Consider the following 21,495-nt stretch of genomic DNA (forward strand, 5'->3'; position numbering starts at 1 on the left):
TCCTGCCTGAGCAGGGGGTTGGACTAGATGACCTCCAAGGTCCCTCCCAACTTTACTACTACTACTACTACTACTACTACTACTACTACTACTACTACTACTACTACTACTACTGATGATCATCGCACAATCAGCCAGATGTTCAGACTGGATTTGGCATTTTGTCTACCTATCGAGTCCTTACCCAGGACCTGGGATAGGCAGATGTGGATGTTTGATGGTATTACAGGTATCGTCGCAGGATGGAAGCAGTTCCTAGTAAGACCGCCTTTTGCAATTGACTAATGGCAAATTTGTCAATGCCAATGATGTTCAAGTGGTGCTCCAGTTGTTTTGGGATTGCACCCAAGGAGCCTATCACTATTGGTACTACCCTTGCTTGCTTTTGCCACAGTCTTTCTATTTCTATTTGTAGGTCTTTGTATTTTTTATTATTGATCATTGCACAGTCAGCCAGATGTTCAGATTGGATTTGGCATTTTGGCATTTTGTCTACCTATCGAGTCCTTACCCAGGACCTGGGATAGGCAGATGTGGATGTTTGATGGTATTAGATATCGTCGCAGGATGGAAGCTGCTGCTGCTGCTACTACTACTACTACTACTACTACTACTACTACTACTATTACTACTACTATTATTATTAGCCATCGCTAAGCAACATCATCATAACACACATGACGGTGCTGCTTAGTGACAGCTATAGTTAAGCAAATCATAACAGTAGGGACACTGTGACAGCCAGTGTAAGGACCTGCCCCAGCTGGTCTTCTCAGGAAAGCATGACTCTTGACTCCATAGGACTCATCAAAAGAACTTTTACTGAGAGAAAGGGATTGCAGTAAAGTCAGGAGGAATCTAACAGTCCTGCGCAAAGCACAAAGTAATTCTTTCCATTCCAAAACCCACCCCACCCCCTCACCCCGACCACCGGCAGTCAATATATTGCTGCAAGGTTGTTTTGAGAATGCTGAGGTACCAGTCTGATAATGGGTCATCCTCAAGGTGCAGCAACCTTGGAGTCAGGCTGGAACCGGCCAGGAGGGAATCTGTCTCGTCTCCGAAGATGATCCCCCTCTCTAATTCCCATGCTGTTACTGAAAAAGTGCCTCCTCTTCCCCCCCTCCGCAACAGAATGGCAAGACACCAGAAAGGGGGACCTGACAGCCAGAGTCTGAGGACCAGGCTACTTGTTCATAGCTTCATAAGTTTGAATGGCCACTGAATGAGTGGTCACTAAGCAAAGACCACCTGTAATTTGATCTAGTTCAGGTGCTGGACTAGAAACTGGGAGACCGTGAGTTCTTGTATTCCCTGATGCACAAAAGCCAGCTGGATGATTTGGGGCTGAGTCTCTTTCTCCCCGCCCAACAAACTTCACATTGTTGTTGTTGTTGTGGGGAAAATAGGAGGTGGATGCACCAACTGGAATGGCGTGAAAGGCAGGCTATAAATCTCATAATAATAAATATGAACAGCTTACAACCAGAGACAGTATCCGTATCATCATCAAACATCCACATCTGCCTATCCTAGGTCCTTGGGGAAGGACTCAATAGGTGGACAAAATTGTCAAATCCAGTCTGAACATCTGGCTGACTGTACCAAGAAACCACAAGATAAGGGAAGGGCTTGTCTAGCTGGAGAGGAAGCACCAGCGGGCAAAAGGAATCACTGTAATTCTCCACAATGCCTTTAACGCAACGGCATTCTGGGAAATTTAAAGGACCCCTCCCAAATCCAAGAGAAGCCTCAGCACCCTGGGCTGGGTTACAAAAAGCCCGACCCTGGCAGTTGCACAAAGGGGTTACATTTTTCAGTAAGTTGCCCCATGCTAAACTCCTTGAATGAGTCTGAAGGGATTTTGTTGTTGTTGTTAATTGCGAAGTCGTGTCCGACCCATCGCGACCCCATGGACAACGTTCCTCCAGGTCTTCCTGTCCTTTACCATTTTCCAGAGTCCATTTAAGTTCACACCTACTGCTTCAGTGACTCCCTCCAGCCACCTCATTCTCTGTCGTCCCTTTCTTCTATTGCCCTCAATCTTTCCCAGCATTAGGCCCTTCTCCAGTGAGTCCTTCCTTCTCATTAGGTGGCCAAAGTATTTGAGTTTCAACTTCAGGATCTGTCCTTCTAAAGAGCAGTCGGGGTTGATCTCTTCTAGGACTGACCGGTTTGAACGCCTTGCAGTCCAAGGGACTCGCAGGAGTCTTCTCCAGCACCATAATTCAAAGGCCTCAATTCTTTGGCGCTCAGCCTTTCTTATGGTCCAACTTTCACAGCCATACACTGAAGGGATTAATAAAGTGTTTCTCAAGCTTGGCTGGGGAATTCTGGGAGTTGAAGTCAACTTGCCAAGCTTGAGAAACACCTGAGTTGAGTCAGACGTGCACCATCTTACTCTTCCTACCTTGCTGTCCGAATCGATGTGGCCATCCACAGAGTAGCTGTCATAGAAGAGGCTGAAGTCATCGCCCACTTCGGTCTCCCATTCCTGGCCTCCATCCTCCTGCGAGGCTGTAGCTGGAGCCGTCATCTCTTCCGTCACTGTAATCTGTGGCAAAGGAGGGGCTTTCATTAAAAACTGATGAAGGATTGTTTTTATGTGAGATGTGGCGTTGCTAAAGACTGCAGTTAGGGTTACATAAGAAGGAGGAGATGCTTTTTGCTTTTCTACTGTAGGAGTTACTTCTCAAAGGCTGGCACCAAAGTCGTGCAAAATAAAGACGCGCAGGAGAACAACTCTGAAAATGTTTCGCAAACTCAGCAACTTTTAAAAGATGGGTGGACTTCAACTCCCAGAATTCCCCTTGCCAGGAAGCCAGCCTTATTTCACAGCGTAGTGCATTCATTTTAATTTTTCAAGTTTACAAATAAAGTACAGCACGTACGTCCTCAACGTACGACCACAATTGAGCCCAAAATTTCTGTGGCTGCGAGATAGTTGTTAAGTGAATTGGGCCTCATTTTATGACTTTTCTTGCCACTGTTGTTTAGTGAATCACTGCTGTTGTTAAGTTAGTAACATGGTTGTTAAGTGATTCTGGCTTCCCCATTGACATGGCTTGTCACGGCCCCAAAAGATGATCACATGACCCCACAACACTGAAACCATCATAAATATGAGTCAGTGGCCAAAAGTCTGAATTTTGATCACGTGATCATGGGGACGCTGCAACGGTCGTTAAGTGCGAAGAATGGTCTTCAGTCACCTTTTTCAGTGCTGTTGTAATTTTGACCAGTCGCTAAATGGACTGTTGTAAGTCGAGGACTACCTGTATCATCAGCAGGTTTACCTTTCCCAGTTACTATCAGGGCTTCCTTAGACAATTTTAACACCCGGATCTGCCGATACGTTTCCTACAATTTTTCCTGAGATGCATCTCTGCATCGCCTTAAAATCAGTGAGCTTTTCTCTCTTCTTCCCGATGCTCCTGCTCTTTATTCAATTAAGACACAGTTTGAAATACATTATCACTCATGCAGATAAGTCCTTTAATCCAATAGGTAGGTGGTCCTTAAACTCAACCCTTGGTCCTTAGGAAAAGCACTAAGCCAGGGGTCTTCAAACTTGGCCCTTTTATGACTTGTGGACTTCAACTTCCAGAATTCCTTGAAGTCCACAAGTCATAAAAGGGCCAAGTTTGAAGACCCCTGGTCTATGACAACTCGCCATGGCCAACTCGCTGCAGAACAGCTTGCCGCAGGATAAGACTCACACCAATAGTCCCCCTAGAACAGTGGTTCTCAACCTGTGGGTCGGGACCCCATTTGGGGTCGAACGACCATTTCATGGGGGTCACCAAACAAGGCTGTCCGCCATTTTTTCCCCCTTTTCTTTGGCTACGCCCCTGGCACCCGGTGATGTATAAGTGGTTGGGGGTCACCACAACATGGGGAACTGTATTATGGGGTCGCGGCATTAGAAAGGTTGAGAACCACTGCCCTAGAATCATGAAAGAAAGGATGCCAAAGGAGGGACAAAATAAAATGTAAATGGCAAAAATTAAATTTATTTTGAAAATTATTTTAACGAAGTAAATTAAATTGTTGGAATTGTCCTGCAGCGAATTGGCTGAGGCGAATTGTCCCATTCCGTGCCTCTATTTCCTCTATCTCAGGGGTCTTCAAAATTGGCCCTTTTATGACTGGTGGACTTCAACTCCCAGAATTCCTCAGCCAGGCACGCTGGCTGAGGAATTCTGGGAGTTGAAGTCAAGTCATAAAAGGGCCAAGTTTGAAGACCCCTGCACTAAGCCTTTCAAAGGAAGGGACGCACCTCTGTGGTAGCCCTGGGACTTGACCGCTGAAGTGAGAGGGGAATCCTTTTGTGCAACGCATCTGCCATGTAATCGTATTTCCTGTGCTTCGCAGGTTCTTCTTTAGAAAGAGAAGGAAAAAGAATGAAATTAGAATCCAGTAGACATAACAACCCCCTCCCCCCCCCCAGTGACGGGACTACAACTCCCAGAATCTCCAGCAGGCGTAGAAGACTAGGTTGAGGAATCTGCTCTAGACAATACTTTGAGTCCCAAATATATTTCTATACCAGCCCTTCTAAAATCCAAGGCCTCCGTACCTGGTTCTATGAGGCTTCTCAAGTCATCCGAGACACGGAAATGCAACATCTCCGAGACCCTTTTTTCAGGCACCTTGGGGGAAGGAGAAAAGGAAGGCCGATTATCCGTTCAGCGAGGATTTCATTTTTTTTAGATATAGCCCCATCAATTTGCATTAGCAGAAATCTCATGCGATGCAGAAATACAATAGAAAAAAAGATGATCATGCAAGCCCAAATATTTCGCAGAACGGAATTTTGCAGCTGTGTAGAAAAACAATTCCGAATCCCTGTTTGGGCCTATAACAGTGTTTCTCAACCTTGGCCCCTTTAAGAAAAGTGGACTTCATCTCCCAGAATTCCACAGCCAGCTTCTCCAGCCTAGAACCAACCAGATATGTAGGACTATCGTGTCCATATCTCTAGGGTGGCCATTTAGGGTAATGGAAATCATAGTCCTATCCAGCTGGAAGACGCCATATAAAAAGATCCCAAACCAGATGATCTATTTGTCTGAACTGGTATAGGGCAGTGGTGGCGAACCTTTTAGAGACTGAGTGCCCAAACTGCAACCCAAAACCCACTTATGCATCGCCGGGTGCCGGGTGGGCGTGGCCACCAAGTGGGCGTGGCCCCTGAGCTGTCAGCTCGTGCTCGCTCACTCGCTGTCCGCTCCAACTTGTGCTCGCTCACTCGCTCACTGTCTGCAGCAAATGCTGCTTCCGCTGAAAGTTGCTCCTTTTATACAGGGGTTCTCAACCTTTTTAATGCCGTGACCCCCAACCGGTCGTAAGTCGAGGACTACTCAACCGGTTGTAAGTCGAGGACTACTCAACTGCTGCCGCACTGTTAGCAGAATGGGACTTTTGGCGGGCTCAGCAGGGCAGAGACAGCCTGGACAATTCCTATTGGCTTTTGAAAGCCAATAGAATTAGACTCTATTCAAGAGTCTATTCTATTGGCTTTCAAAAGCCAATAGAATAAAAGGGAGTAGCACAGCTAAGGAAAAGGGGGGAAAAATGGCGGACTGCGTTGTTTGGCGACCCCTGTGAAATGGTCATTCGACCCCAAATGGGGTCCCGACCCACAGGTTGAGAACCACTGTTTTATAGCCTCTCGCCTATTCCCAGACTGTGCATGTGCGGAGAGCTGCGCATGCACGGAGAGGAGGAGGGAACAGCTCGGCCCAGCAATGGCTCGCGTGCCACCAGAGACGGCTCCATGTGCCACCTGTGGCACGCATGCATAGGTTCGCTACCATGGGTATAGGGTTTCCTGCCCAAGCAGGAGATTGGATTAGAACAGTGTTTCTCAACCTTGACAATTTTAAGGCATGTGGACTTCAACTCCCAGAATTCCACAGCCAGCAATGCTGGCTGTGGAATTCTGGGAGTTGAAGTCCACATGCCTTAAAATTGTCAAGGTTGAGAAACACTGGACTAGAAGATCTCCAAGGTCTCTTCCAATTCTATTCTATTCTATTCTATTCTATTCTATTCTATTCTATTCTATTCTATTCTGTTCTGTTCTGTTCTGTTCTGTTCTGTTCTGTTCTGTTCTATCCTATCCTATCCTATCCTATCCTATCCTATCCTATTTCTATCCTATCCTATCCTTTTCCAAAATTAGTCATTCTTGGGCATCAAAAGCAATTGTAATTTTGTTGGTTACAAAGAAAAGAAATCCAATATTCACTGAAGACATAGTACTATGTATTTGAGTTTACAGAAAGGTTAGAAAAAAGAAATGAGGAAATGTGTCTTGATGTGCAGCCGTGTCACAACCAGGTTGGATGGACAGATAAGGAGCTTCCTAGACAGCTTTTGATCAGCTATACATTAATGTTAAGTTGCGCTGCTAATTCTCCCAGTTGTGCTATCAGTTGTTGGAAGAAACAAAAAGTTTGTAAGTTCCCCCCTTGGGGAAAAATACAATCCACTTTTGTCTTGCAAGAAGTACTGTGATCACTTCAAGGGTGTAAACCACCAAATCTTCTAGACAAAAGAAATATTTACACACTGAAAAGCATCTCTTGGTGATTTGAGGGAGAGCCAGCTTGGTATAAAGATTAAGGTGCTGTGAATTCTAGTTCCATCTTAGGCGTGAAAGCCATCTGGATGATGTTGGGCCAGAAACTCTCTTTCAGCCCAATTCAACTCACAGGGTTGTTGTTGTGGGGAAAAAGAGGAGATGAAAGGAGTATTAGGTATGATCACCACCTTGAGTTACTTATAAAATAATAAAGATGGGATAAAAATCTAATGCATGAATAAGAATCCATGATGTTCAGCTACTGAAATTAATCATAAGATGCACATTAATTCTACAGCCTAAAGGCAAAGTGGGATTATATGTATATTAATTGGTTTTGCAAAAGTTGTTCTTCATTATGTAAAGATTCGTCATCATTGGTTAACTTCCACGGCGATATGGGAACTTCTCTGGACCCAGTTGTTTAATGAATGCCTTGCTGAGATAATCTATAGCTATAAATTATTAGAGCAACAAAGATGATTAGGGGACTGGAGGCTAAAACATATAAGGAACGGCTGCTGGAATTGGGTATGTCTAGTTTAATGAAGAGAAGGACGAGGGGGGACATGATAGCAGTGTTCCAATATCTCAGGGGCTGCCACAAAGAAGAGGGAGTCAAGCTATTCTCCAAGGTGCCTGAAGGCAGGATGAGAAGCAACGGATGGAAATTGATCAAGTAGAGAAGCAACCTAGAACTAAGGAGAAACTTCCTGACAGTTAGAACAATTAACTAGTGAAACAACCTGCCTTCAGAAGCGATGAATGCTCCAACACTGGAAGTGTTTAAAAAGAAACTGAACAGCCATTTGTCCAAAATGGTATAGGGTTTCCTGCCTGAGCGGGGGTTGGACTAGATGACTTCCAAGGTCCCTTCCAACTTTATTATTATTATTATTAAATATGAGCCAGGAGTGTGCTGCAGCTGCCAAAAAAGCCAACACAGTCCTAGGCTGCATTAACAGAGGGATAGAATCAAGATCACGCAAAGTCTTAATACCACTTTACAATGCCTTGGTAAAGCCACACTTGGAATACTGCATCCAGTTTTGGTCACCACAATGTAAAAAAGATGTTGAGACTCTAGAAAGAGTACAGAGAAGAGCAACAAAGATGATTAGGGAACTGGAGGCTAAAACATATAAGAAACGGTTGCTGGAATTGGGTATGTCTAGTTTAATGAAGAGAAGGACGAGGGGGGACATGATAGCAGTGTTCCAACATCTCAGGGGCTGCCCCAAAGAAGAGGGAGTCAAGCTATTCTCCAAAGCGCCTGAAGGCAGGACAAGCAGTAACGGATGGAATCTAACCAAGGAGAGAAGCAATCTAGAACGAAGGAGAAACTTCCTGACAGTTAGAACAATTAACCAGTGGAACAACCTGCCTCCAAAGCGGTGAATGCTCCAACACTGGAAGTTTTTAAGAAGAAACTGGACAGCCATTTGTCCAAAATGGTATAGGGTTTCCTGCCTGAGCAGGGGGTTGGACTAGATGACCTCCAAGGTCCCTTCCAACTTTATCATTATTATTATTATCATTGTCAGCAAAGACAACCCAATCTCCAAGTACATCTCTCTGTGTAGCCAAAACAGCATTGCACGTCAATGTTTCTCGACCTTGGCAACTTTAAAGATGTGTGGATTTCAAATCCCAGAATTCCTCAGTTAGCAAGCTGGCTGAGGAACTCTTGAGAATTGAAGTCCACACATCTTAAAGCTGCCAACACTGAGAAACACTGGTATGCACAATCAACCAACCAATCTTCTGAATCACCTCCCTGGGCAGAAGCTATATTTGCAAGCCTACCTGTACACTGCTGGGCTTTGACATTGTTTTCCGAGCCCGGTGAACCTTGGGCTTGACTTCCTCAGTGGTTGATGCTGAAGGCTGAGCAGGAGGAGAGGCCACTGCTGGAGCAGGAGTGGGGGCCGAATCTGGGTCTGGAACCGCAGCTGGGGCTTCTGCTGTAGGAGACCCAGAATCACCTGGAAGACGTGATCCAGGCATAGTTAGTAAGCGCATAGCCAGACTCTGGATAGAAGCTGGGGACTTGCTGGTCCCAGTAAGGGACATCTTGGCTCGGCTGGGCCCAGCTGTTTTGCTGGGGGATGATGGGAAAGTCTTGGCTGCATGACCTGAAGAGAAGGGGATGAGACATTAGGATACCCAGTCTAGAATACATGAATGTAGCCAAGATGGAGATACCAAAAAGCCACATGACAGTTCTACACAAAATGCCTCTCCTATTGCCGTTTGTGAACTAGTAAAACCAATCTTCTTCAACAAGACTTCGGCTCTAGATTATTTGACTGCAGGTGGTCCATCACAGACATTTCCAATTGGATTGACTACATTGGGGTTTTTTCCCTAACAATCTTTATTTCTTGTGTTACTGTGCCTTCCCCTCCAGATTCCTTCCTGGCTGGGTCAGGCTACAAATAATATTAACTATGTATAAATAAAAAATATGTAAATACAGTAGTGGCCAAAATTGTGGAAACCTTTTGGGAAAAGTGTACAGTGGAAATGCCACCTTTGGTTAAGTTTCCACCAATTTTTCTTCTAATTTCTTGATAACTGTAGCCTTGTTCACTAAATAATACTATTTTAAATCGTTTTCAGGGCAACCAGTCAACTCTTTGCACCATTACTTTAATTTTATTACGTTTTACAAGCTCACTAAATGAAAGAACACAAAAAAACCCAACCAACTTGATAGCGATCACATAACACACTGACAAATGTCCTCCTCTCAGCTTCAATACCTGACATCAATAACTGAATCCTACTGTGATCTGATTGGCTCATTGCCAAAACAAGATGATACCCGATTGGCTCTCTAAACACCCATGCTCATTGGCTACAATCAGGTGAAGGAAAGCTACCTGATATCAATCTAAGCAAGTTTGTGCTTCCTTTTTCTGGTTATTTGGCTACACCTTTTCATAGAATACAGTACAGATAATTGAACAAACTTTGTTGCATTGCATTCTTGATTAAATTTTCTTTCCATTGATATATAATTTTATGGTATTACTCCAAAAGAAAAAGTGGTGTTATTAGCCATCAAACCTCAAAAATACACTTTTCCCGAGAGGTTTCCACAATTTTGGCCACTACTGTATGTAGCTGAGAGCAGACTTATATCTGGACCCCGTTGGTCTAAAACAGGGGTAGGCAACCTCGGCTCTTTTATGACTCGTGGACTTCAACTCCCAGAATTCCTGAGCCAGCATGGCTCAGCTTGGAAACCTCTCCCTTTCCCCTCAGCATGGCTGGCTCAGGAATTCTGGGAGTTGGAGTCCACAAGTCATAAAAGAGCCAAAGTTGCCTACCCCTGGTCTAAAACAACCTCTTAACATATGATACCCAATTTTCAGTCTAGGCAGTGGTTCTCAACCTTTTTAATGCCGCGACCCCCAACCAGTCGTAAATCGAGGACTACTCAACCGGTCGTAAGTCGAGGACTACTCAACTGGTGCAGCACCGTTTGCAGAATGGGACTTTTGGCGGGCTCAGCAGGGCAGAGACAGCCTGGACAATTCCTATTGGCTTTTGAAAGCCAATAGAATTAGACTCTATTCAAGAGAGTCTATTCTATTGGCTTTCAAAAGCCAATAGAATAAAAGGGAGTAGCACAGCTAAGGAAAAGGGGGGGAAAATGGCGGACTGCGTTGTTTGGCGACCCCCGTGAAATGGTCGTTCGACCCCAAATGGGGTCCTGACCCACAGGTTGAGAACCACTATTAGGAAGCTTCTAAATTAGACGGCAACCGCTGCAACACCAGCCAGGGAATAGAGATGCAAAATAGTACATCACCCAACAGAACTCACCCAACCACAGCCTTACAGGTCTCCTCACCATAATCCTGCCAAAAAAGTCATCCAGAGAATCCTTGGTTTTTTTTTTCTACAAAGGAAAACCACCTTCCTATTGACATGCTCCCCAGGCACCAATCCCCTTCCCGACTCACCTGGTAGGCCTTTGCTCCCTGGGGTAGGACTAGGGCTTGAGCTAGCCAAGGGGCCTCCTGATTCTGGAGACATACATCCTCCTTCTTTTCCACTCCCAGTCGCTTGTGTCCAGACTCCATCATCTCCATTTCTGCCGGAGGCCAAGAGGCTATCGCCTACTCCTCCCAATGTGCTTTTGGCCCTCCGAGGAGACGCCTCCGAGGAGAGCTCCAAGTCCTCTCTGGAGGGTTCAGGATCTTGAGAGAGACATAGACACAGCCTCTTAGGGTCCAAGTGGGTTCTGGAGTCAATGGGGTTCAAATCAGGGCTGCAGAGGAAAGCAGCACTTTCCCCAACTTCTAATTTTGGACCGCCATAAAACTTACCTATTTCGCCTGCTTCAGCTTCCCCCAGAGCTGAAGGCCCTGCTAATCCCTGATGGGCGTCATCCTGAGGAGGAAAAAGAAACAGCAATTCAAAACTCAAATTGAGATTAGTTTGCAAATGTTTACCTGGACTTACAGGAAATACTAATCATGGATTATTTCATCATGGTTCATTGCAGAGGAGATAACTGTCAGCCTGTACCTGGCCATTAATGACTTCTCCAGACCACCCAAGTTGATGGGGTTGAAATATTAGATGTATTTTTAGGGTTCTGAAATGGGTTGAAGGAGAACGTAGCTTTTATTTCAAAACTAACATGCTGTTATCTTTAAAATGCTAATTTATACACATATCCATATTATTTATATTTTGCTTCCAATCACAAGCATGCTATCTACTATTGTGGGAAAGCATGGTGATAGATTAATTATAATCAGACTTGAGTCTCAGCTATTTAAAAATCCCCCAATAATCAACCAACCTCCATTCAACATTTCCTTATATATTAGAGATATAAGTCACAAAGCTCACTAAGCTATTGTGTCCTTGACTGGTCATGGTTTAGTTATGTTATAGGAACAACCACCACAGTTTTTAGCTTATAAAATTCTGCACAATCCTAAACTGTGACATAATTTAAAAATCATGATTGAATTGTAGGCTAGCATGCAATGCACACTCGAGCAACTGAAAACAACTTTCTCAATGCATTCTATGCTAAGCAAGCTCTCAGATGCAACTCCTTCTCCCTCAGCAAAAATATGAGTTTTTTTTTCTCCCTTAATTTCTCTCCAACCTGAGGTAAGGTGTTAGAATTCTTTTGACCCATTTCCCTCAGAGGAATGAAATATGTTAGATTCAAGCCTTCTTCCCTCTAGCCAATGAAATTACCTAAGCTCTATTCACCTGTTACCTAAGCTCTATTCACCTGTTCTATCAATTCAACCCTATAACAATACAGGTAGTCTGGATAGCTTTATTTGGGTCCTTTCCATTTTGCCCTATTGAGTTTTAAGTCAAAAGATCCATCACAGCTCTTTGGTTGCTTCTAAATTGTGAGGATAATAAAGAGTCTCCTAAAATACTTGACTTAAAAACATTTTATTAGAGACAGTTTGAAATTATAACAGCAGAAGAAAGTAGCTTATGACTGCAGTTACAACCTTTGCAATGTCCCCATTCTCGTGTGATTAAAAATTCAGGTGCTTGGCAACTCGTATGTATTTATGGTTGCAGTGTCTCGAGGTCATGTCATTTGTGATCTTCCCAATCATCTTAGATAACAACGTCAGAGCTAGGGAGTGTGGGCTTTGCTTCCTGTTTATATACAGTTACTTGCTGTGCCAATGTTGGTGGGGATGTGATTTTCTCCTTATTAGTTCCTTAATTAAGGCATTGTCTTGTGCTTCCTGCTTCTGTTTTAAACAATACATCACCACCACTATTGGCCGGGCAAATGGCTGTATAGGGAGCAAAGCCCAATGTTCACTTGCATTGATGATGCTTCCCAGTTGCACGAAACATTTGCAAGCAAGCAAGCAAACTCAGAAAACACCAAGGGCCCCATAAATTACAACTGTAGTTTGTATTCAATGTCAGGGTGCAAATAGGTGATGGTAGCAGCTGCTTGATGACATCACAATGAGAGATTGGGCTAGGACTGAAAAAAAAATGGAGGAGCATATCTGAACACAAATCCTCTTAAAGGCATAGGAAATAGGATTCTTAACCCATTGTGCAACCATTCTGGGAAAGAAATTCACAAGCTTCTAGGAAACCTAATTTCATTCATAAAGAAGGGGTGGAATACCCTAATTCTTGGCATCAAAACTCATTTTAAAAAATCTAACTGAATCTTGCTTCTTTGATTGTGCTTTGCACATAAGAGTATGGACAACTGAGTAAGAATTTTCATTCTGGTATCATGGCAGCTTATGGCAGATGCCACTGACTACCACAGACTCTAAATAAAAGCTTACAGTTATTGCTGGCTCTAGATCCACAAGCAGAACTACGTTCTACAAATCATAGATGGTTCTAAGTTTCTTACCAATTTTTATTTCTCTGGCACAGTATTTCTCAACCTTAGCAATTTTATGATGTGTGGACTTCAACTCCTAGGATTCCCTAGCCACCATCATAGGGAACTCTGGAAATGAGTCATATCTTTTCCTCAAGATAAAAAAAATCAAAGTCCAGCTGCCTTTTAAAAAAGCACCTTTGAGACAACCATGACCTGGAGGACTGAGAATCTCCACAGACACTATCTTAAAAGTTGCCAAGGTTGAGAAATATTGCTCTGGCTTCCACTTCAGAAAATAATGGATGACCATAGCCTGAATCTACAAAAAGCAGGGAATTCTGGGAGTTGAAGTCCACACATCTTAAAGTGGCTAAAGTTGAGAGGCACTTAGCCATTTAGCCAGGCTTAACCTGGAGAAAATGGTGGAAACATACTTATGAAACGACAGGCTGCCTTTAAAGTGGCTAGCATCTGGGCTGATGGGACCCCCTCCCTTAAAGACCTTTCCCTAGCCAGCCCAGCTGCCCAGTAACAAGCAACTACACAAACCCTATAAAAGCTGAGTAGGAGAAAAAAAACCAGTGGAGTGTGGTAGTGTTGGAGTTGTTCTGAAAGGGAAGATGGTTTCTTTGTAGAAATAAAGCAATGGGAAGCAGCCTAGGGCTAACAGACATTAATATTGTCCTTTAGTAATAAGCCTCACAAACTGCAGTAATCTATTACTACTGTAGTAGTAGTAATACTAGATTACTACAGTTTGTGAGGCCTACTGCTAAAGGACAATTCAGTTGCTTAGGAGCAGACCTGGGCAAGTGTGTGAGAAAGAACTGTGAATATCACCAATTGACTCTCTCTCTCTCTCTCTCTCTCTCTTTGTGTGTGTGTGTGTGTTTGTGTCTTGCCTAAAGGCCAAGGATGCTCTGGGGTTTGAGGAGCCCACTGACTCTGGGATTTTAAAACAGGTTTAGATAAATAGATTTTTATCTATTTTTATAGATAAAAGAACCTGTGACAAAGTGGTGACAGCTGTGGGTTATCCTACACAAAGGGGCAACCACACAAGTGGTGGTGGCTGAAACTCAAGCAATTTAATACACTATATCAGGCATGTCAAACTGCTGGCCCACGGGCCGGATGTGTCACGCTGAAACCACGCCCACCCCATTGCTGGCAATGGGGAAAAAGTCCCGATACGTCATCTGACGTTGCAAGTTTGACATGCCTGCACTATATGAAAAGAAAACAAGCCTTGGTTTAAAAAGGGTGCAAAAGGAAGGGAGGGAGTTTGTTTGATCCTTGCAGATTGTAGCCTTTGCTAACATTAGCCAACATCCTGCCTGAGGAAACCAGACCTCTTACAGAACTTACATCAAACACACTGACATGGAGAAGGATCCAGGTTACTTGAGGAACTGTCCCACCCATATGGGACAGGCCTGCCCCACTGGTGGTGGCAAAGTAGGTGTGCTGCAGATCCCATCAGTCAAGGAATTTCAGCTGGTGGGGTCCAAGAGAAGGGCCTTCTCTGCCATGGCCCCGGTCCTTTGAAATATCTTGGCACCTGAGGTGAGATTGGCTCCCATCCTCCTGACTGCCTGCAGGAGGCTGGGGACCCCAATGGGGGAGCATGAAACTGGAGGTAGTTGATCAACTAATAGCATCTCCTGGTGCCCGCCTTCCGTGTTCATCTTTTACTTTTAGTTATAATTTGTATTTCTATTGTGATTTTTATACATTTGCATGTATCATGATAGATGAAGAGATAGATATAGATAAACACCTATACACATACAGACTGTACATACATACACACACATTCTCTCTCTCTCTCTCTCTCTGAGAGACAGAGAGAGAGAGAGAGAGAGAGAGAGAGAGAGAAGAGAGAGAGAGAGAGAGAGAGAGAGAAAGAAAGAGCCTTGGTAGAAGCCCCTAACAATCTGGGTCTTCATTTTATCGACTTTAGAAGAATGGAAGGCAGTGGAATGCCAAGTTAGTCTGCAATACTACATTCTAACCACTGTACCATCACAGCTCTTCTAGTTGAACACAAGATAGACTCATGGGAAACCCCACCAATCAGACAATATCCCTACAGGATTCCTGAATGGCTAAAAAAAGGGTTACAAACTGAGGTAGAAGAAAAAATGCTCCAGATGGACATAATAAAACCATCTGTAGGTGACTGGTCTCCAGAAGATGGTAGAGGACAGGAAGACCTGGAGGAACATTGTCCATGGGGTCGCGATGGGTCAGACACCACTTTGCAATTAACAACAACAAGGTTACTGGTACTCTCCCATTTTTTGGGTGCCAAATTAGAATGGTGAGGTACACTTTTGTGGGTATATTAGGCAGAAAATCAGAGTGGTGAAATCTGATGGTTACCCAATGCCCAGAGTGGACAAACTTCTGGATGATTTAGGGGGAAACAAGTATCTCTCCCCTTTGGATGTGACAATAGGATACTGGCAAATCCCACTGAATACCAATCCAGAGAGAAGACTGTGACAACACTTCAAATACTTAAGGAATTATTATGCAAAAGACAAGAACGTTGTATCTTGTTTTCAGGAGATAGGGCCAAAAATAGCATATTTGAAATTACAAGGATGTAGATTTTGTTTAGGCATCAGAAAAAAACAACCCTCTAATGGCAAAATTTATTCAACAACGGAAAAGGTTTCTCCCAGAGGTGGTGGACTCCAGCTGGGTGACTTGGGCCAATCCCTCTTTTCACCCCAAGGAAACAAGCAATGATAAACCACTTCAGAAATTTTGCCCCAAAAAATTGCAGGGATCTGTCAAGGCAGACTTGAAATCATTATGCAGCTGGTCTACACTTGTTTAGTGTCTTCCCCAAAGGCAGATTTTGTCATTCATTTCACCAGCTGCGTGAATGTGATCAGCAAGAGTTCATGCTGCGTTGAGCAGAAATAACGGCCATCAACTGAAACTCTGTGAAAACATCTGTAAAATACAGGTAGTCCTCCACTTACAATAATTCATTTAGTGACAATTCAAAGTTACAACAGCACTGAAAAAAGTGACTTATGACCATTTTTCACACTTATGACCGCTGCAACATCCCCCCATATGGTCACGTGATCTACATTTGGATGCTTGACAATTGACTCACATTTATGACAGTTGCAGTGTCCTGGGGTCATGTGATCACCTTTTGCAAACTTCTGACCAGCAAAGTCAATTGGGAAAACGGATTCATTTAACCATATTACCAAGCAGTGATTCACTTATCAAAGGTGGCAAGAAAAATCGTAAAATGGGGCAAAACTCAGTTAACAAATTTCTCAGTCTGCAACATAAAATTTGGGGCTCAGTTATGGTCATAAGTCGAGGACTACCTGTACTTTTACATTCTAAGGTGGTCTTTCTATGAATTAACCAACCTTCAACAAAGAGACTGGCGAGCAGCCTCTGGGGCAAGGGGAGGGTCGAGGACAGAAGAGGGGCGGGCCCTTAACGCGAGAAAGATGCACGCGGGACTGAAACGCCACCGGGACTGCAAGTTGGGCTAGGAAGAAACGTGGCCATCGGTCGTGAGAAGATCGGGCGACACGGGGCGAAGGGGGCTAACTTAGCACAGCTTCAAAGGAAGCGTGTGCCTCTTATTCCCGATTCTTACGGATTCCTAAAATCTTACAGTGGCGATCCTGGTGGATCCGGCTAGGATCCCGAGCTCACCTCCCCCTTCTCCTCTTTGCACCAGAGAAGCTGACCGGCCAAGGGGTTTTCCCCCCCTTCGCCCTCTCCTCCAGCTGCGGTCCAGGTGAAAACCCAGCCTCCTTTTTTGCATTTCCTAAGCGCGCAGCAAGCAGCCCCTCCCCGCGCGCCCGACGGAGCCAGGAAAAAAAAAGAGGCGGCAAGGCCGGGGAAAACCCGGGAATTCCTGCCGCTTCCTCAGCCCGATTCGCACGATCGTCGCGTGCAATTCCCGCCACCGCCGCCCGGGTCCGTCCTCCCCCCACCCTCCCTCCGCGACCCAAACCTGAGCGATTCCCGCTCCGACATCATCCATGGCCTCGCGCGGCGGTAGCAGCAGAGCCGGCCCCGCGCTGACGTCACGCTCCTGGGGCAAAGAAAGGAGGGAGGGGGAGGGAGCCGCTTAAAGGGGCAGCGCCTCGGTTCATCCCGGCTCAGACAAAGAGCGAGGAGGGCGCGCGCCGGAGATTCCCGGGACCTCTTCAGGCCGAACTTCCACGGCGTGCCCGATGCCCCGATTCTCCCTTTGGAAGCGGCGTCGGAGCGGCCTTTCTTCCCCAAGCCGGTTGTCCCCGATCTGCTAGGACTGGACCTCCCAGCATTTCCAGCCGGCGAAAGCCACGGGGGCTGGGGATTATGGGGATCGCAGTTTACTCAAATCCGAAGGGCGTCATCCGACAGCTGATGATGCTCTCTCGAATGGGGTAGACCGCGATCCCCATAATCCCCAGCCCCCCTGGCTGGGCAGAGCTGTTCTTGGGAATTTAGAGCCCAGCCTATACGAAATGTAACTTAAAAAGGGTTCGTTTGTTTTGAGATCCTTGGCTTTTCATATGCTTAATGGGGCCGTGGCACCTCCGCGTGCGTTTACTCAGAAAAATACCACCGTTTCATGCAAATGTAAAAGCTTACACGGGATCGGTGGGGTTTCAAAAGCGTCACAGAGTATATTTAGAGTGGTTGCTCTGCCGCGAGCCTCCGGCACCGAGGATAAAAAAGTTATTAAAAAAAAATAGGGGCGAAAGGCAGAGAAAAAAAAGATCCAGGGGGAACGGAATCAGATTTGTGGGATCCTTGGTACGATACTGAGTTTGGCTGTTTGCTTGCAGACGTCTCATTAACCCTACTAGGTAATATAATCAATGAATTCTTTTGCCAGTTTGTTTTCTTTATATCTGTGGTACGTTCCATGGGGGGGGGGGGGAAATCTACTCAATAACCCCCAACCTTTTATTAATACTTGCTGGCAGGGCAATATTTGGGATGCAGAATTCACAAGACTGCTTCCATTGCAAAAACGCCCATCTGTAAGCAAGCACCTGTGGTAGGTGGCAAGGGGGCACATTTCCTAAATAACTGGGCAAGTAAGCCTTTCTGAAGTTGATCTGGCTTTGGCTTGGCAGGTTTAGTTGGGCTTCATTTGACAAACCATGGTTCATGTGTGAATGGGTGATTCTACAAGCTGAAGTCCAACAGATCTGCCAAATCAATTCTCCTCTTAAAATTTGGGAGTGGAAAGGATGTCTAGCAACAGCAGCTGAAATCTTTGTTCTCTTCCCCAATGAAATCCAGTCAAGAGCAAGAGCACCAGTATTATGGTCAGTTTTATTTATTTTTTTAAAGAACAAAATAAAATGGAGGGGAAAAAAACTAGTTAGGGTCCATGGGGTCAAAGTCTTTTGTCATCTTAAGGAGAAAAAAATCCCCACTGCTGCTTGTGGCAGCCATTCCAGCATAATGTGATTCAATGCAGGTATTGCCCTTTTCACTACTGAATATACAATACAGCAATCCATAACATTTCAATTCCCAGTTGGGTTGTTTTAAAAGGGTTTTTTTCCCCCCCTAGCCCTCAAGATAATTGACAGATTTTTGAAAGTGCATGGGCAGCATCCCAAAAGCCATAACTAGCTTTCCAACAAGCAAGACTTAAGATTCTATACTTGAGACATTTCTTATCCTACAGCCCTGTTTCATCAAGTTCCCCATCTCTAGATTGCAAAATCCAGCTTTTCAAAGATTGGCATGTTGATTAATTTTAAGCATGAAGTATTCACCATTTCTGTAAGACGCTTCCAAAACTTTCTGCCAAGAGTCACAAATTGTAGGGCTTGTTTAGGCTTAGCAAGTTGTCAGAACTCTGTCAACTATGGTTTGGTCAATAGCTCCTGCTTAGCACAATATGCAAATAGAACCTTATTTATGGCAATTTCATGAATGGAAAAGTAGCCAAATAATTATTATGCAACACTGGAAGGATAAATCTATACCAAATCTACCGCTGAGGATGTTTAATTTCCCTGCTCTGAAAAAGAGACGTCAGCTGATTTTAGAAAGCAAAGCCAGCTTAGTACTTGGATGGGACCACTAGAAAAATTCCAGAACTGTAGGCTTTTTGGGGGGGGTGGAGAGGGGAAAGAAACATCCTGAAAGAAGGCAACAAGAAGCAAGTTTCACACTGTGGCCAAGAAAAAAAGGGCACAGGTATGATCATGAAATCACCAGGGATCAAGATCAATTTGCAAGGCCTTAATTCTTTAGCAACATCTGAATTAGTTCTTAACAAAGAAGGAAGAACGTCTTTAAACAATCTGATCAAATTTGCTTGAGTTTTCTAGACCAGTGGTTCTCAACCTTTCTAATGCCGCGACCCCATAATACAGTTCCCCATGTTGTGGTGACCCCCAACCACTTATACATCACTGGGTGCCAGGGGCATGGCCAAAGAAAAGGGGGAAAAAATGGCGGACAGCCTTGTTTGGCGACCCCCGTGAAATGGTCGTTCGACCCCAAATGGGGTCCCAACCCACAGGTTGAGAACCACTGTTCTAAACAGTTAAAAACTTCATTTTCTATCATGGTATATGGTCACTATCCTATTAAATAGCATTTTGTAATGTGAATAGCACTGAGCCCAATATCTGCCTGTTTTTTGGTTTTCTTCCATACTATTACTGATTCTTAATAAAAGGAAAAAAAAAATACTGTGCTTGTTGTTTTCTAAGACAATGCTCTACATTCTCCAGAACATCTGTTCCCACTATGCTCATAATAAACCAATGCCCTGTCTAGAAAAGCCAAATTCTATGACAACAGCAAGTTACCAAAGAACTTCTTTGTTTCGCCTCTGTTGGTCAGCAAAAAAGGCCCACAAAGCCTTCAAAAGCCAGGTCTCCATCTTGACTACTATACTCTAAGCTTATATTCACAGCCACGTGGTCGAAGAACTTCATATTGGCTGTTGCTCTTACCAAGATGTCTCCGGAGGATGAAGTCTGTATTTCTGCGATACAATGATGGAGGAGCGGAGAACTGGGCCTGCTACTTCCTCCAGCAGATCCCTCACTCCTCTGTCATTTCCTGTAGAATTATTGCCTTTTTAAATACCTGGATAAAATTGCATTAAGCGGCTGTTCCCATCAAACGTCACAGTAGAGACTTTCTTTGCCCAAATGATGTCAATCTCAGCAAGTAAGTGTCACCGGTGAGGTGTAGGTGGCTGTCAACTTTCCTTCAGTTTTCAGGTTCTCAAAGGCTTCAGATGTCCTAAAGCCTCATCTGTGCCGTCTTTGTTGAGCTGTTCTTGTGTCTGGTGACATGAAGATCAGAGAGAAGGTCCAAGGCCACAGAAGGCTGGCAGCATGTACCAACTGTATCTTAACTTTGATGGAGATCAATCTCCTCTATGCCATACTGCTTAAGGTTTTTTTTCCCCTCAGTTTCTTTGGCTGAAGATAGTGCCAGGTCTCATCCATCTCACTAGGGAAGGAGGAGGTATCTCATGTGACATTCCCCTCTTCTAACAACCCATAGCCACAATCCTACCATACCTACTTGGAAGGCAGCCCTGCCCACTGCCATAAAACATCTGAACAAACTCTGGATAGAGTTAGGCTGTAAAAGAGGTAGCCTTTTTTTTTTTTATAAAGGGCCACAAGGATCCTGTGAGGGATTTCAATCACAATAGAGCTGGAAGGGAACTTGGAGGTCTTCTAGTCTAGCCCCCTGCTCAAGCAGGAGCCCCTATACCAGGGGGTAGGCAACCTTGGCTCTTTTATGACTCCTGGACTTCAACTCCCAGAATTCCTGAGCCAGCCATACTGAGGGGAAAGGGAGAGGTTTTCCAAGCTGAGCCATGCTGGCTCAGGAATTCTGGGAGTTGAAGTCCACGAGTCATAAAAGAGCCAAGGTTGCCTACCCCTGCCCTATACCATTTCAAACAGGTAACTGTCCAATCTCTACTTAAAAACTTCCCAGTGATGAAGCACCCATATTTGAAGGCAAGCTCTTCTACTGGTTAACTGTCCTCACTGTTAGAAAGTTTCTCCTTGACTGCAGGTTACCATCCATCATTTCTTCTCCTGCCCTCTGGTGCTTTGGAGAATAAACTGACCCCCTCCCCTTTGTGACAGCCTCTCTCAAATACTGCAGTACTGCTATCATGTCCCCCCTAGTCCTTCTTTTCTCTAACTAGCCAAACCCAAATCCTGCAACTGTTCCACATGTTTTAGTCTCCAGGCCTTTAATCAGCTTTGCACTTTTTCCGCAGTTGCAACATCTTTTTTGTAATGTGGTGACCAACACTGGATGCAGCATTCCAGGTGTGGTCTTACTAAGGCTTTATAAAGTAGTACTAATATTTCACGTGATTTTGATTCTCTGTCTCTGTTTATACAACCAAGGATTGCATCAGCTTTTTGGGGGCTGCTGCCGCACACTGCTGGTTCATGTTTAAATGATCGTCCACTAGGACTCCAAGGTCCCTCTCAAGAGTTACTGTTTTTGAGCCAGATTCCGCCTAATCTCTACTTGTACCTTTGGT

At 44.6% G+C, this 21,495-nt stretch overlaps 1 protein-coding gene across 7 annotated transcripts in view; it reads right to left on the reverse strand.

The window, feature by feature from the left end:
• Window positions 1-17,038, reverse strand: part of EHMT2 (euchromatic histone lysine methyltransferase 2) — a 58,410-nt gene extending 41,372 nt beyond the window's left edge. For 2 of the 7 annotated variants that reach the window (XM_039336627.1, XM_039336623.1), the window contains exons 1-7: window positions 14,322-14,785; window positions 10,930-10,993; window positions 10,564-10,800; window positions 8,396-8,724; window positions 4,580-4,652; window positions 4,280-4,380; window positions 2,411-2,554 (exon numbers count right to left, since the gene is read on the reverse strand). In XM_039336627.1, the coding sequence (XP_039192561.1) occupies window positions 2,411-2,554; window positions 4,280-4,380; window positions 4,580-4,652; window positions 8,396-8,724; window positions 10,564-10,800; window positions 10,930-10,993; window positions 14,322-14,378 (1,005 nt within the window). In that variant the 5' untranslated portion in view covers window positions 14,379-14,785. Of the gene's footprint in view, window positions 1-2,410; window positions 2,555-4,279; window positions 4,381-4,579; window positions 4,653-8,395; window positions 8,725-10,563; window positions 10,801-10,929; window positions 10,994-14,321; window positions 14,788-16,959 lie in introns of those variants that run through there. The other 5 variants (XR_005555949.1, XM_039336626.1, XM_039336625.1 and 2 more) reach the window with 5 other exon arrangements.
• Between the last annotated feature and the right edge of the window lie 4,457 nt (window positions 17,039-21,495).

This window comes from Crotalus tigris, unplaced genomic scaffold (genome assembly GCF_016545835.1).
Source record: "Crotalus tigris isolate CLP2741 ecotype Arizona unplaced genomic scaffold, ASM1654583v1 scf7180000017666.379230911805:20528666, whole genome shotgun sequence".
In the NCBI taxonomy this organism is placed as follows: Eukaryota; Metazoa; Chordata; class Lepidosauria; order Squamata; family Viperidae; genus Crotalus; species Crotalus tigris.